The 17,108-nt window shown below is 41.1% G+C and overlaps 1 protein-coding gene across 5 annotated transcripts in view; it reads left to right on the plus strand.

The window, feature by feature from the left end:
* The window catches only part of shtn1 (shootin 1), a 99,015-nt gene that overhangs the window by 20,845 nt on the left and 61,062 nt on the right, over positions 1–17,108 (plus strand). For all 5 annotated transcript variants that reach the window (XM_078564652.1, XM_078564650.1, XM_078564651.1 and 2 more), the window contains one exon: positions 2,234–2,328. In XM_078564652.1, coding sequence (XP_078420778.1) covers positions 2,234–2,328 — 95 coding nt within the window. The remainder of the gene's footprint in view (positions 1–2,233; positions 2,329–17,108) is intronic.

The raw sequence follows: 17,108 nt of genomic DNA on the forward strand, positions 1-17,108 counted from the left end.
GCCAGCAATAATATGTAGACATGATCTGTGGTGATTCCTATTTATTCATTGCATTCTAACTGGATAATTTCATTGTTTGCAACAAATATACTTGGGAAAAGAACCAGGGGGAAGATAAGAGACATATGTTTAGGTAGCAAATTGTTGTTATCTGGAATATGCAACCTGAAATGATGGCAAATTTAATAGTAACTTCCAAAAGAGAATTAGATATATATATATTTGGAAAGAGAATATTTGTAGAGCAATGGGAAAAAGAATAGAGGAGTGGGACTAATTCAATACCTCTTGCAAAGAGCCAGCACAGGTCCTTTGCTGTAAGATTCTATCAGTCTAACTGAAATGGAGCTTACACAGAGCTCCACAGAAGAGGCCATGAAATGCAATGATTTGTGGAAAAAATGCTGCCCTAAAACATTAACAAAGAATTGTGAAGTACTCACGAATCCTGGTATTTAGTGTTACTTCAGCGTTGAAGTTTGCATTTAAACAGAAGCACCTGAGTCATACTCCAAGTTTTTTAAAGCAATATTTTAAGCAAATGTAGCTTATTTCTGCCCTTTCTAATATCTTTATTTGCTAGACCATTATCCATTCACCAACCCATTCTGTGCACTACATTCTCTGCTTGGTAACTCGTCCTTTGAAGTAAGATTAAGTTTTGAATTGACTTAATTACGTAGCAGAATTATTTTTTAAAATTCAGTATATTAACTATACTTGGGATTAAAGAAAATGTATTTGAGTTGGCAGCACCTCTGTTTAAGCTGGCTATATATTTTGTAAAGGTGTCATGGGTTTAGCCTTTCTTTAATAGGAGGCTTTGGACACTGGAAACATTTTGCTTGTCACTGGGTTGTTTCCAGGATGAATATTGGATAGTTTAAATATAATCCATATAGCAAATACATTTGCTAAGACAAAGGCAGTAGCAGAAACTCAGGGAAAGAATATTACTGAAATGCATCTTCTTCAAATAAACACACACTTTTAAAATTCATATTAATTCAGTGATACCGTAATAATGCAAATTTAAGTAGTGTTGAATGTGGTCTTGGAAGTATTTTGTTAAGCCTTCTGCTTGAGGTCACACAGGTCAATGGCTTAAAGTTGATGTAAGCAGAAATCAGAAGTACTAACAATATTAAGAAATGACCTTGGTTTATAATAAGCTTGAAATGAAAAAAAATTGACATTGGTCAAATTCCAACTCTCCGATTTCAGTTCCAGCTATTTTATAGTTCTAAATTATCTTGAATTCTGTTCAGTTTTGATTTGTATTTAGGCATGAACACATATTGTGTGCAACTCCTGTTTACTAAGGCCAGTTTGTATGTGAAGCAGCTGCATTCTATACCCAATTACATGATTTCATAGATCTCTGAAAATTGGTTCTATTCACAGTCGGCAATAGAAAACCTCAACACAATCATTTCTTTTCAATTGACAGTGGCAAGGTTGATGACAACATGACCATTGTGTTATAATGATAAGACCACCAAGGCATTTGTACTTTTCATCAAGGCGTTTCACAGAGTAGATACAATTTAATTCACTACACTGTCAGCAATGCTCACATTTGTCTGATACCATTATGCTGCCCGTCTCCACAGTTATAATCACTGTCCTAAGAGAAATGCTGTTAAATGATCTCCAGCAGTCAGAGAAACTCTCAATTAGGCCTGCCACTTTCAATGTGTCAGATTGTCTTATGCACTTGTACAATTTCGGTTCCAATCCTGTTTATTTACAAAGCCTACCAGTAATTATACTTAACATGTCATTAACTGAGAAGGGGGCCCTGCCAAGGAGACTGCCAGAAACTGTGAAGGTTTCAGGGGGAGTTGCTGGAAGTCAGCACCATCAGAGGCTTTTAGTCTCTGATGGGATGCTGTGGTAGTGATTATAATGCAAGTATCAAGCTCATCAAGTCATAATTAGATGCCACTCAAATGTGCCACTTGTAATAACAGTGTTGATTCATGTTTTCTCTGTGACAGCATCTGCTAATTAGTTAAGTGAATTCAGTTGGCCTGTGTTTGCTGCAGTTTATGATTACCTCAGAAAATGTCAAGGTTACAGATGCTTTCCAGTCACTTTTTTGTTGTGCAAACTTTTCTTTTGATACACTTTGTATAGCGTAATGTAAAGATGTTTTTTAAAGAAAGTTAATTGTTTAACTTGCTGTTTTCTGTAAGCAAAATGATCACAGCTGAATGCTCCTTTATTGCAGTTTCACAAATGATGATTGAGGAAGTCAGTACAATACAAGACCACCTTGAAATTGAGAAAAGTTGCCGTGAAAGTGCAGAAGCATTTGCTTCAGAGGTATATTTTTCAGTACCTTACACCACCTCCTTTTCCAGGATCTCAGAACTGTAGAAATTCATACCACTCTCAGACATCCTTTCTTTAGATTTCGAAGAACCAGGCCAGGTGTTATTTAACCACAACTTACTGGTCCTTTCAGTTTACCCTCACCAACTATTGTGGTGCCATTACATTTTGGGGGTATTGAGGCATCACCTAAGTTGCTCAATTTAAAATTACTGATATATTTTGCTGTATTCCTAAAGCACTAGTTTTGCTTTTCTAACAGAAAAACTTAGAAGTAATGGAATCCTATACGTAATGTTAACTATGTATATTGATGTGGTGGGAGCTTTTTACAACGATTTAATCATTCAGTTCACAATGTTAGCTTTGGAAATGTAATGTTCCCTTTAATTAACTTCAGTATGATTTTAATGTGAATTTTGCATTTCCTAAAATAAGGTCCTTAATTATTAAGTGCATTTGGATTGTACTAAATAACTTAAATTGGATAATGCACCTGTATTTTCTGGAGTTGGCTCATCTAAATGTTTATTTTACCATTTCTATTAATATATGAAATGTGAACTGTGGTTATTTCTTTGCCTCAAATTTTCAGTGAGCTTAACCTGTTGGCAGGTCCAGTAAAATTTCTGTCTCCTGGACTGACCAGGTTTCAGTTTATACACTATGATGTTAACTGAACTAGCAGGAGTACTTTATTGTGATAGTAATTAACTGCTAAACCATGATTTTAACAAGAAGAATTAAATACATGTCTTCTGCTCACCAGGAGGTCCTTTTAATTTTACTGTGCACTCTTCTCTCTATCCTGAAGATAATTATGTTTTAATTACCCCTTTTCTGACTAATGTAACCTATTTTATTTTATTCCAACCCTTTTCGCTCCCTAATTTTATTAAGTTTAAAGTGGTTTACTTACCATGTTTCTTGAAGCATGCACTGTCTACTTTGAGATGAAGGTAGCTCTTGAAAATACTAGCAGATTTCCACTATATTCTTCACAGTGGTTCAGAGGTTGTCTTTGGTTGTCTATTTTTCACAAGGCCAGATATTGGGGAGAGATGCATATCTCCAGTGAGAGTATGTGAATAGTTTTTAAACTATCTTTCCAGAGATGGTGAAATCAAGTGCATGTTTTTGAATGGTTCCTGGGAAATCCATAATTAGTAATTTTCTTCAACTGCAGGCACCTAGATGGAAAAATACCAGTCACTGTAAATGTTCATGTAATGGGAGTGAAAAGCTCATTGCCATTATTACCCATCTGCTTAAGGTGTGGCTTTTTATGTTGAAGGCCAAGAAATCAATAAAATGGGAACTTAATCTTTACCAAATCTTGTGCTGTATTTTCAAGCAGAATCTTTTGGGTAAACATTTTAAATGTATCACTTTTTACCTGGAAATTGCAACACAGAAAACTTGCTTTTCTGCTGGTGCTCACCAAGGTGAGGGAGCTTAGTGCTGAGGAACGGAACACTTTCCATTTCAGACTCCCATTGGCAACATAAAGCACCCTCATGACCAGCATAACTCAGCCAGAATATCCTCTGCTCTGCCTTAATCTCAGAAAACCCACCCTTTACTGCACCAAAGTGACATTTTTTCTATTTAACACATCAGCCATCATGTGCCCTCTCTGAGCGAGATTGGCAATTAGTGACAAGCTAGGGGCAGTTTTGTGCTGTACATCCATGCCACTAGAACAGGATGGATGGAGGCAGACCAGCTCAGTTCACAGAAGGACCCTTAATGCCAGAAGACAGATGAGACTGCCTTCTCACCAGTCTGAGTTGAATTTGAATGCAGGGTCCAGAGGTGAAAGGTTCTGCAAGTTAGAATAATAGGACAACCCTTATAAGAAGTACAGCAGCCATTGTCCATTAAACAAATAAATGAGATGCAGCTGGGTAACCATTACAAAATAGGAAGATCTGTTTTACGTACATTCTCATTCACTGCATTTTCTGTTTGGTTGTATCTGTTGGCAGTCTTAGCATATTTGCTGATCATCGTTAATGATATCAATAGTGTACATATTCCACTTTTCGGTTCTCTCCATGCCCTCCCTTGAATGGACATGCTGGATATGAAATCACTTGTGAATTTACACCCCCTATTGTCTGGGTATTTACCAAAACTCGAATTCATTAGTGCCCCCCAGACTCCGTGTCTGCAAGCTTGAAACCCGAGTTGTGGAGAAGCCAGTTTATCACAAGCAGGAGTGAACAGCCACCATTCATCTCCCATTGTGTAGCAATAGCTTTTAACTTAAAATCATTTGTGTGGACAATGGAAGTATTGATCATGTGGTCAAAACTGACTTCAGATAACAAATCCTACTCCAAGAACCAGCCAGGGACAAGTCAGTCTGGAGAATGTCAGGACTTAAGAGAGACCATCCTCTAACAAGAAGAAAGGAACCCTGCTTAATACAACCAGTCAATCCAGGCAGTGAAAGAGGGGCTAGTTTGCCTTCACCTGGAAGGATGTGTCTCTACAGAAACTCGGCCACAACTTTCCCAGAGACTTACAAATTCCATTCATCTCCAAAAAACCAGAGAGGGAAGCTATCCAGACCTGCATCTTAAAAAGGACTGATTCTAAACTCTTGATTTTTACTTCTAATTGCTTTAATAATCTCCTAAGTGCATGATCCATCTCCAGAACTTATGGCCAGGATTTTTACTTTGTTGGGCGGGCGGGCCCGGGAGCGGTTGCGGAGCAGACCGCCGCTCGCAATCAGGCCCCGACATCAAGTTCCTCTGGCTGGCCGTTAGTTGGCCGGCCAGCCAGCGTGAAACGCGTGCTGCAGCGCTGCCGGGGTGGGGGTGGGAGGAGGGCGAGCGCAGATGTGCGTGCATGCAATGAAAGCTCTTTGAGGCACAGAGCCGCCTCAGGGAGCTAAAGATTTCTAACATTGCTAACTTTTTCATTTTTGATGTTAAAAACATGTCCCCTCATGTGACTCTGTAACATGAGCAGGAATATGTTATGAATGAATTTTTAAAAATTTAATTTAATTTTTAATTGCTGTTGGAAACCTCGTCTCACATGTGGAAAACCCAAAGGCTGCTTGGCTTTTTCGCCCTGCCCGCCAACCGTAAGGTTGGATGGATAGTGAGAAATTTCATTTAATTAGAACTTTAATAGCCTTAATAGACCTATTAATTGTCTCAGGCATGCTGCCGACTGCCGCTCAAGACCGTCGATCGAAATATCGCGCAAGTGCGTGATGATGTTGGGATGCTCGCCTGACGTCATTGCAGGTCATTTTATCGCGCCCGCCCACTCAGTGCAAATTTCTGCCCTACTTTTCCCTTTCTGTATGTGTGTCTGTTGCTTGAGAGACTGAGTGTTTTTGTTGCGTTTACACTTCAGGGTGTTGTGTGAATAAACGTTTATCTTTTCTTCTGATTTAAACTTATCAGAAAGCCTGTCCCATGTCTATTATTAAAATTTACAACACTCAAACTGTTTTAGGCACTCCTTCTAAACTACACTTCTTGTTGCAGATACCCAATTGGTGTGGCGAAAGAGGAAAAGTTATCCCAGCATCTCTGTTCAGTAGTTTTCCATTGATGGGGCTGGGATTATAAGTAGCCAATTGTTGTCAGTGCTGCAAAATATTCAAGATGTTTTGGATGCAGGTACATGCTGGAGCTGAAGGCTACTGGCATTTGTCTCTGCAGCAAACAATAATAGATTTGGGAGCCTGCATAGGATTCACAGGGCGAAAAAAGATCAAGAACCACATCTAGTTCACCTACTGCCACCCTGGCACTCATATCATAAGCAAATAGGATCATAGAAACAGGATTAGGCAATTTAACTTCTCAAGCTTGTTCCACCATTCAATGATCTGTATCCTAATTCCACCCACCAGCCTGGGTTCCATATCCCTTAACACAGTTGGCTAGCAAAAATCTCCATCTCAAAATATAAAATTATTAATTGAGCTAGCATCTGCTGTCTGCTGCCTCTTGTAGAAGAGAGTTCCACATTTATATTAGCCTTTGTGTGAAGAAATGTTTCCTATCTTTCCTCCTGAATGGCTTGGCTCTAGGGTCCCCAACCCTCCCACTTTGGGTGGGAATCTATTTGGCATCACAGCATTGCTACTGGCGACTCAGGAGAAACAGTTTGTGTATGCACGGAAAGAGAGCAACACAAACTCTGGGAAAAACAGAGAAGAACAAAAGTAGAAGAGAGAGAAAGAAAAGACACAAATTAGGGATTGAGATCAGATGGGAAACCACGCAATGAGGGAGAGAAATAAGTACAAACTGGGCAGAGAAACAAAAGCTCAAGGGAGGAAGAGTTCATGTTAGTCTGAGATGTGTATTGTTGAATAATGTGTTTTATTAGAGGAATTAGGTGTCTTTGCTGCTCCCTCAGAAGTGTACCTCACCACCATGAACCTATTCTGTACCCCTTCCAAGGCCAGAATATCCTTTTAGACGGCAGCATAGTTGGTAATGTTGCAGGACTAGCATTTAGGAGGCCTGGACTAATGCTCTGGTAACAGAAGTTCAAATTCCACTACAGCCGCTGATGGAATTTAAACCCCATTAACTAATAAATCTGGAAAAAAATTGCTAGTCTTATTTATAATGATCATGAAACTACTGGCTTGTCGTAAAAAACAACCTGGTTCATTCCTTTAGGGAATGAAATCTGCCATCCTTACTCGGTTTTATGTGACTTCAGACCCTCAGCAATGTGGTTGCCTCTTAACTTCTGTCTGAAATGTCTGAGCAAGCCAATCGGTTGTATCAAACCACTACAGAAAAGTCAAATAAGAATAAAACCGGATGGAACCCCAGCATCAACCTAGGCACCAGAAATTACAAAGGTGCATCTTGCCCTGTCGATCCTGTAAAGTCCTTTTTATTGATGTGTGGGGATTTGTTCTAAAATCAGGAGAGCAGGCCATGCACTAGTCTGGCAACAGCCTGACCTAGTCATACTCACCAAATTATACCTTACAGCTAATGTTCCAGGCTCCTCCGTCACCATCCCTGGGTATGTGCTGTCCCACTAGTAGGACAGACCCATTAGAGGTGGCAGTCCAGTGGTATACTGTCAGGAGGGATGTGCCCTGGAAGTCCTCAACATTGATTGTAGACCCCATGAAGTCTCATGGCATCAGGTCAAACATGGGCAAGGAAACCTCCTTCTGATTGCCACCTACTCTCTCTTAGCTGATTAATTAGTACTCCGTGCAGAACAACACTTTGAAAGAAGCATTGAGGGTGTCAATGGCACAGAATATAGGCTGGGTGGGGGACTTCAATGTCCATCACCAGAAGTGGCTTGGTAGCACCACTACTGAGTCCTGAAGGGTGTATCTGCCAGACTGGGCCTGTAGCAGGTGATAGAACTAACAAGAGAGTAAAATTCCCTCAGCCTCACCAATCTACCTGTCGCAGATACATCAGGCCATGACAGATGGTAGCAGTGACCACTGCACAGTCCTTGCGGAGATGAGGCCCCGTTGTCACACACAGAATACCTTTCATCGTGTTGTGTAGCAGTACTACTGTGCTAAATGGGTAGGTTCAGCACAGATATATAATAGCTCAAGGGGTGCCATGGGACAGCAGCAGCAGAATTATATTCCACCACAACCTGTAAACTCATGGCTTGGCATATCCCTCATTCTACCATTACCATCAAGGCAGGGGGCCACCCCCAGTTTAGCGATGAGTGTAGGAGAGCATGCCAGGAGCAGCACTGGGCATACCTAAAAATGAGTTGTGATTCTCATGTGAATCCAGAACACAGGATTACATGCATGCTAAACAGTGGAAGCCGCATGCCATAAACAGAGCTAAGCAATCCCACAACCAAAGCTCTGCAGTCCTGTCACATCTAGTCATAAGTGGTGGTGGACAATTACACAATTAATTGGAGGCGGAGGCACTAAAAACAACTGCATCCTCAATGATGGGGAAGCCAGTACATCAATAAAAAGGACAAGGCTGAAGCATTTATAACCATCTTCAGCCCGAAGTGCCGAGTGCAAGTACAGCAAGGAATTAGGAAGGCAAATGGCATGTTGACCTTTATTGTAAGGAGATTGGAGCACAAGAATGTAGGAAAGTAGGAAACAGGAGCAGCAATAGGACATTCGGTCCCTCAAACCAACTAGAATAATCATGGCTGATCTTCTGGTTCAATGCCATTTTCCTGCACCATATCCCTTGATGTCTTTAATATCTATAAATATATCAATCTCTATTTTGAACATACTCAATGACTGAGACTCCACATCCCTCTGGGGTAGAGAATTCCAAAAACTCACCACCCTCTGAGTGAAAAAATTCCTCCGTAATCTCAGACCTAAATGGCCCACCCCTTATTCTGAGACATTATCGCCTGGTTCCAGAACCACCACTACCCACCACCCCACTACCCCAGTCAGGGGACGTCTTGGTACAATTGTACAGAGCTTTGGTGAGGCCACACCTGGAGAACTGTGTGTAGTTTTGGTTTCCATATTTAAAAAAGTATATAATTGCATTGGAGGTGATGCAACAAAGGTTCACTATATTGGTTCCTGGGATAAGAGGATTGTCATATGAGGAGTAGCTGAGTAAATCCTATTTCTTACGTTCCTATATTCTTATCCATCTCAGCCTCCTCCTGAGGTCCCTACAATCGTACATGTCAATCTTCAGACAATTCAATTCACTCACATTCTATCAAGAAATGGCTGAAGGCACTGGATACTGCAAAGGCTATGGACCCTGACAACATTCCGGCAATAGTACTGAAGACTTGTGCTCCAGAACTAGCCATAACCTTAGTCAAGCTGTTCCAGTACAGTTACAACACTGGTATGTACCCGACAATGTAGAAAACTGCCCAAGTATGTCCTGTACACAAAAAAATGACATATCCAATCCAGTAAATTACTGCCCCCTCTCCGTCTACTCTCGATCATCAGTAAAGTGATGGAATGTGTTGTCACCAATGCTATCAAATGGCACATAGTCAGCAATGACCTCACTGGTACTCAGACTGGGTTCCACTAAAGCCACTTAGCTGCAGACCTCATTACAGCTTTGGTCTAAACATGGATAAAGGAACTGAATTCAAGAGATGAGAGTGACTGCCCTTGACATCGAGGCAGTACTTTATTGAGTGTGGCATCAAGGAGTCCTAGCGAAATTGAAGTCAATGGGAATCAGAGGGAAACCTCCGTTGGTTGAAGTCATTCCCAGCACAAAGGAAAAAGGTTATGGTTGTTGGAGGCCTCAGTCCCAGGATATTCCTGCAGGAGTTCCTAAGGGTAGTGTCTTCGGCCCAACCATCTTCAGCTGCTTCATCAATGACCTTCCCTTCATCAGAAGATCAGAAGTGGGGATGTTCACTGATGATTGCAAAGTACCATTCAGCACTCCTTAAATAATGATGCACTCCATTCCTGTATGCAGCAAGACCTAGACAACATTCAGGCTTGGGTTGATAAGTGGCAAGTAACATTCACGCCACACAAGCGCCAGACAAAGACCATCTCCAACAAGAGAGAACGTACCCATTTCCCCTTGACATTCAATGGCATTGCCACTGAAAATCCCACCATCAACATTTCTGGGGCTTAATATTGAGGGTCGCTTGAGAATCAGTCGTACTCGCCTGGCCAGTGAGAGCGCGGCTGGGGCATCGCAGAGGACCCGACCTCTCTGTCCTCCTAAGTGCAGACCCAGAGTTCTCCACGTCGGAGAATTCTACCTTCGGTGTCCGCAGCATTGGTCTCAGGGTGCACCAGCACCGTTCATGGCTCAGCCACCTTCGCTCCCGGCATAGCTGTCATCAGATTCCTAAACAAACCTAACTGGAGCTGCTGTATAAATAATGTGGCTACAAGAACAGATGAGTTCCTGGGAATTCTGCAGTGTGAAACTCCTAACTCCCCAAAGCTTGTCCACCATCTGCAAGGCACAAGCCAGGAGTGTGATGGAATACTCTCCACTTGCCTGGATGTGTGCAGCTCCAACAACACTCGGAAGATTGACACCATCCAGGACAAAGCAGACCTCTTGATTGGCACCACATCCACCGCTTTCAACATTCACTCCCTTCACCACTAGCACACAGCAGCAGCAGATTATGCCATCTACAAGATGCACTGAGCAACTCGCCAAGGTTCCTTCAACACACCTGCCAAACCCGTGACCTCTACCATCTAGAAGGACAAGGGATGCGGATGTATGAGAACAACACCACCTGCAAGTTCGCCTCCAAGTCACACATCATCCTGACTTGGAAACACATTGCAATTCCTTCACTGTCACTGGGTCAAAATCCTGGGAGTCCCTTCTTAACAACACAGTGGGTTTACCTACACCAGATGGATTTCAGCAGTACAAGGAGGCAGCTAACCACCACCTTCTCAAGGCCAATTAGGGATGGGCAATAAATGCTGGATTCACCAACAATACTCACATCCCAAGAATGAATAAAAAGAAAAAGCTGCAATGCCCAGGACTGTACACAGAGCAGCAGATGTGGTCTGACTAGGGATTTGTACAATATATACACATTTTATTGCATAAAACGTATTATGTAAGAAAGCTTACTCCCCTGATGTTCTTGTCCTAGATATAAAGGCTAACGTTCTGTTAGCCTTTATGATTTCTTTTGTATTTGACCATTACATTTTAGTGATCCTTGGACCTTCACTGTTCCTTGCTTTTAACCATTTAAAAAAAATCTGAGATCTGTTCTCTTATTTGGTCCAAAATGGATGTCCTCATACTTACCTGCATTGAAATCCATCTGTTACAGGGTTGTTTATTTATTCCATTATTGCTCCCATCTACACTACTTACTCTGCAAAGAATCTTTATGTCATCAAATGATGATATCTGTAACTGTTTCCTTATTGTGAATATTTGAGACTCCAGCACAGATCCTTATGGGCACCACTAGTCCCTTAGCTCTAATTCAGGTATACACCCATTATCCTTACACTCTGTTTCCACCCCTAACCAATCTCTAAGCCAGGTCAATAGTTTGCCTTCAATTCCATAGACTTTAATTTTAGTGAACAGTCTCTTGTGTGGAACTTCATCGAGTGCCTTCTGAAAGTCCATATAAGCTACATTCTTTGACATTCTCCTATCTACTACTTTAGTTATTCCCTCAAAAAATTCAGTTGGGTTCATTCAACATGATATAAACTTTACAAAACCATGTTGGCTGTCTCCTAATTAGCTCAATTTTCTCAAAGTGCTCAGACACACTGTACATACTTTCTCCACAACATATTATACAGTGGAAGTTTTGAGTAAACAGGGCAAACAACCTCTATCAATTAGTCTACGACAGACTTGGGGATGAGGTGAGGATATCCCTGTTATATGGGCAACTTTGAGAACAATAGGTCCAAAGTCACTTGTTCCTCCCAAGCATGGCACATTTATAATTTTTTCATGTCTCAAATTGCTCTGACACCTTCTGAAATAAATCTACCTTTCATTTGATCTAATCAGTACTATCTGCTTCTGCTTAGGGAGCCTGTTTCTTCAATTTGCCACTCGCTTATTAAAATAATGTTTCCACAGTTTGTTTTTTTAAAATTAATCCCTGCCTCCCCCTTCAAATACAGACTTTGTCCTCTGGTTATATTTGTTCTCCTAGTTCTGGACAAATTGAAAATGCTTGTTGTGGGTCACATTATCCAGTCCCTTTAGATTCCTAAAGACATCAATAATATCAGCTCTCAACCTTTGCTTTTCAGTGTGAGCATGTCTGGATCACACCATTACTCCTCATAATCTAATCCTCTGTCTCTTCAATCATTCATTTTTTTCATTCTTTCATGGGATGTGGGCATCGCTCGTAAGGCCAGCATTCATTGACCATCCCTAATTGCCCTTGAATTGAGTGGCTTACTAGGCCATTTCAGAGGGAAGTTATGAGTCAACTACATTGCTGTTTGGAGTCACATGTGAGCCAGACTACATAAAGATGGCAGATTTCCTTTCCTAAAGGGCATTAGTGAACAAGATGGGTTTTTATGACAGCTTCATGATCACTATTACTGAGACTAGCTTTGTTACTAGACAGATCTGTTACTGACCAAATTTAAATTCCACCAGCTGCTTATGGTGGGATTTGAACCGACGTCCTAGAGCATTAGCCTAGGTCTACTGGATTACTCGTCCAGTGACATTACCACTACACCACCATCTCTCCTATAGTTATCAATGGTGTGTGCTGGCAATCCATATTTCATTTTAGTTCTGGCAGGTATGCATGCAGAACAAAAAGTCAAATACAAGAGAAATGTGACTCCAAAGCTGCTTTATGTCTTTCTGGGTGTACTTGGTTCAGACACTAGGTGTAAGTGTAACAGCATTTCATTTCCATGCCTCCCCCGTGTTAATGAAAGTCACTGAAAATTACCCATTTAGAAAGAATAGATAAGGCAGACACAATAGATCTTGGCTAACTTTATTCATTTTTCAATATAAATGATCCTAAAAGTTGTGAAATAAAAATGATTGTGACTCTGGCACAATTTACTAATACTTCAACATATATAAATGCATTTTGATTAATAAAAAATGACTTGTATAAAAAATTGTCTCATGCAGCAATTTATATTCATTGATTTTTACTGTGTGGACTGTAAACAGGAATTTATAACTATGATTTATTAATGACGACCCCTGCTCTCAGTTACTGATGAATTTTAAGAAAGTCTGTAATTTTACAATGTCTGCTTCATCAGAGATGCATTATTTTATGAGTGATTTTTTTTTTTTAGCTCTAGTATGCTCTGCTGATTGCACTCTAGCTTACTCATCAGTAAATGGATTGAAGCAATTGCGTGCAAGGGCAAGTTGCCTTAATAATATGTCATTTCAGAGCTTTTTTGACAGATATTGTAGAAATCATACCTTCCAGAAGCTAGATTTGATGGTATTAACTGCATACTTTCCCAATGAGTTAACTCAGTCCTTTGATTGTAATGATATATTGCAGTCTATTAACATGTCTTCACAATATGATTATTTCAAATAATTCAGATGTTATCAAGGAAAATTATGCACAAGGTTATTACACTACACTGAAAATAGTGCTTTGGATTTGAAAATGTTATGCATTTAGAAACTGTTGTGTCAACATGTAGAATTTAACCCTGAATATATTTGCAAATTCAGTCAAAATCCCTGTTAGACAAATTTATCACCTGAGACAGAACATTGATGTCAGTTGTAGCATCCAAGAGTCAGAATTTTAGAGTAGCCAGTTTATCATTTAAAGAAACTTGCTATATGCTTCATGTATCAAGACCTGGACAACATCCAAGCTTGGGTTGATAAGTGGTAACTAATATTTGTGCTACACAAGTGCTGAGCAATGACCATCTCCAACAAGAGAGTCTAACTATCTCCCCTTGACTTTCAATGGCATTTCCTTTATCAAAAATCCCACCATTGACATCCTGGGGGTCACCATTGACCAGAGACTTAACTGAACCTGCGACATAAATATTGTGGCTACAAGAACATATCAGGGACTGAGTATTCTACATTGAGTGGCTGTCCACTCAAAGCCTGTCCACCAGCTGCAAGACACAAGGCAGGAGAGTGATGGAATATTCTCCACTTGCCTGGATTTGGAGCTAATCTTCCTGTCCATCTTTCCCCTCTTTTCCTCATCCTTTTTCTTATCTTCACCTCCTGCCTATACTTCTCCCCGCTTCCCTTCAACCCTCTCCTGTCTCCCTTCCTTCCTGTCTGTCTTCCTTCTTTTTCTCACACCTTTTCTCTTTTTCCTCTTCCTTTCCTCTCCTCGTGCCTCTGCTAATCCACTTTTCCTTCCTCATAATCCCTACCCTTTTTTTTAGGTTGAATGCAATTGCCACATGCCCTGCAAGCTGGCTTGACCTGAATACTGCACATGGACTTTAGTTTGTGATCAATACCACAGAAAATTGGCTGTCGTATATTACATTTGTGTGGACTTCCTGTCAACTTTTTTCCATTCTGCATCTTGTTGCCTATGGAGATGCTACAGAGCCACCACTGGCAAGAGGACATAATTACAGCATAATGAGTTTATATAAACAACAGCAACTTGTATTTAACGTAATAACACATTCCAAGATGCACAGGAGCAATATGAAACAAAATATGGTATTAAGCCATGTAAAGAGATATAAGGTCAGCAGACTAAAAATTTGGTCAAAGAGAAAAGTTTTAAGGAGTGTCTTAAAGGAGGAAGAGAGGGAGAGTTGAAGGGAGGGTGTTCCAGAACTTAGGGCCTAAGCAATGGAAAGCATGGCCACCAGTGGTGGAGTGATCAAAATTGGGGATGGTTAAGAGGCCAGCATTAGATGAGTGCAGATACCCTGAAGGGTCATGGGTGAAAGAGATTGCGGAGATAAGGAGGAGCGAGGCCATGGATTTGAAAATGAGAATGAGGGTTTTAAAATCAAGACTTTGCTTGAATAGAAGCCAATCTAGGTCAGCGAGCACAGGGGTGATAGGTGAATGGGACTTGATGCTAGTTAGGACACAGACAACAGAATTTTGGATGGCCTTAAATTTATAGAGGGTAAAATGTGGCAGACCAGCCTGAGTTGGAATAGTCAAGTCTAGAGGTAACAAAGGCATGAATGAAGGTTTCAGTGGCAAAGTTGTGCAATGTTATTGAGGTGTAAATAGACAGTCTAAGTGGTGGCACAAATATGAGGACGTTTTGGGATCGAATATGGCACCAAGGCTGCGAACTGGTTTAGTCTCACGTTGCCAGGGAGAGGGAGGGGGCTTAGTGAGGATCAAAAACAATAGCTTCATTCTTCCTAATGTTTAATTGTAGGAAATTTCTGCTCATCCAGTAATGGATGTTGGATAAACAGTCTGATAATTTTACAACTGTGGCAAAGTTAAGAGAGCTGGTGGTGAGGTAAAGCTGGGTGCTTTTAGCATACGTGTGAAAGCTAATATTATGGTTTTGGATGATAGCACTGAGCAACAACATGTAGATCAGAAATAGGAGTAGACCAGAGATAGATCCTTGGGGACAGTGGAGGTAAAGGTGTGGGAGCAGGAAGAGAAGCCATTGCAAGTGATTCTCTGGTTACGATTAGATTGGTAGGAATGGAACTAGTTGAAAGCAGTCCCACCCAGCTGATGACAGTATAGAAGTGTTGGAGGAGGATGGTGTTGGAGCTGAGGGCTGACAAGTCCCTGGGTCCTGATGGACTTCATTCTAGGATCTTCAAAGAAGCAGCCAGTGAGATAGTTGATGCGATGGTTTTAATTTTCCAAAATTCCCTAGATTTGGGAAAGGTTGCAATAGCAAGAATCAGTTGGGTTTTGTGCAAGGGAAATCATTTTTAACCAATTTATTGGAATTCTTTGAAGAAATAACATGTGCTATGGATAAAGGGGAACAGGTAGATATATTGTACTTAGGGGCAGAATTTTTCATATGGTGGGTGGGAGCGGATGGGGAGCGGGCGCGGAGCCGATTGCCGCCCATGATCAGCTCCGCGCTGACATTTTACGTGGGCGGGCCAATTAAGGCCCACCCAGCATAATACGCAACCGGTAGCGCTTAGTGCTACCCGTGCAGGCGGTGGCGGGGGAGGAGGGAGAGTCGGGGCCTACGCTCTTTCGCGTGCAACAATCTCCGTGAGGCACAGAGCTGCCTCTGGGAGATTGAATGGATATTAAAATAATTAAATAGATGATTCAAAATGTATTTAAACATGTCCCCTCATGTGACACATTTTTATTTTTCCGAAGATTTATTTATTTATTTATTTAACAAAAGCTTTAGGAAACCTCATCCCGCTCTTGGGCTTTTCACCTGCCCACCAATCTTAAGGTTGGACAGACAGCGTTACTAATTACATGAATTGCTTTCTTAATGGCCTTAATAGGCCGTTTACATATCGCCGGGCGTGCAGCTGACTCCAGTGCGTGCCTGCCAAACGAAATATCGCAGGATTGTGCGATGTCAGGGTGCATGCCTGACATCATCGTGCTTCATTTTACACATTAGCGCGTCGGGCCCACCCCTGTACGCTGACTGAAAAATTCTGCCCTAGATTTCCAGAAGGCATTTGATAGGTGCCACATCAAAGGTTATTGCAGAATATAAAAGCTTGTGGTGTAGGGGGTAGCATATTGGCATGGATAGAAGATTGGCTAGCTAACAGGAAACAGAGAGTAGGCATAAATGGGTAATTTTCTGGCTGGGAAGATGTAGTGAGTGGTGTGTCACAGAGATCAATGCTGGGACCTCAACTTTTTACAATTTATGTAAATGACTTGGATGAAGGGACTGAAGATATGGTTGCTAAATTTGCTGATGATGCAAAGATAGGTAGTGTTACAACCCATCCCCAGGTGAGGTCCCCCCCAATTTGATAATTTCCTGAACAGGACCCCAATTTTGTTATACTCCCGGGTGAGGAGGAATAAGCTGGCTCCCCTTCTTTATTCAATCCCCTCAGTTGGTTGCAACAAGGTTAATTTAAAAGGGATCCCTTGCTCTGTGGATATCTTTTCCTCGTCCAAACTTTTTTATTTAGAAGGAGCCAATTTAACCAGGCTTTCTTGAGTCAAAGAAAGACTAAGTTTATTAGTTACTAAAAACCCGAGAAAAATAATAAATATGAAACACACACATACACAGATTTGAAATGAGAAGTTAAGAGTCCACATAAAAGTTTAATAAAGATATACAACTCAGTCTTTGGCTTGTCTATGAGGTATAGATGGAGAAACGTCGTGGCTATT

Source organism: Cetorhinus maximus, chromosome 20, assembly GCF_964194155.1.
Source record: "Cetorhinus maximus chromosome 20, sCetMax3.hap1.1, whole genome shotgun sequence".
NCBI lineage: Eukaryota > Metazoa > Chordata > Chondrichthyes > Lamniformes > Cetorhinidae > Cetorhinus > Cetorhinus maximus.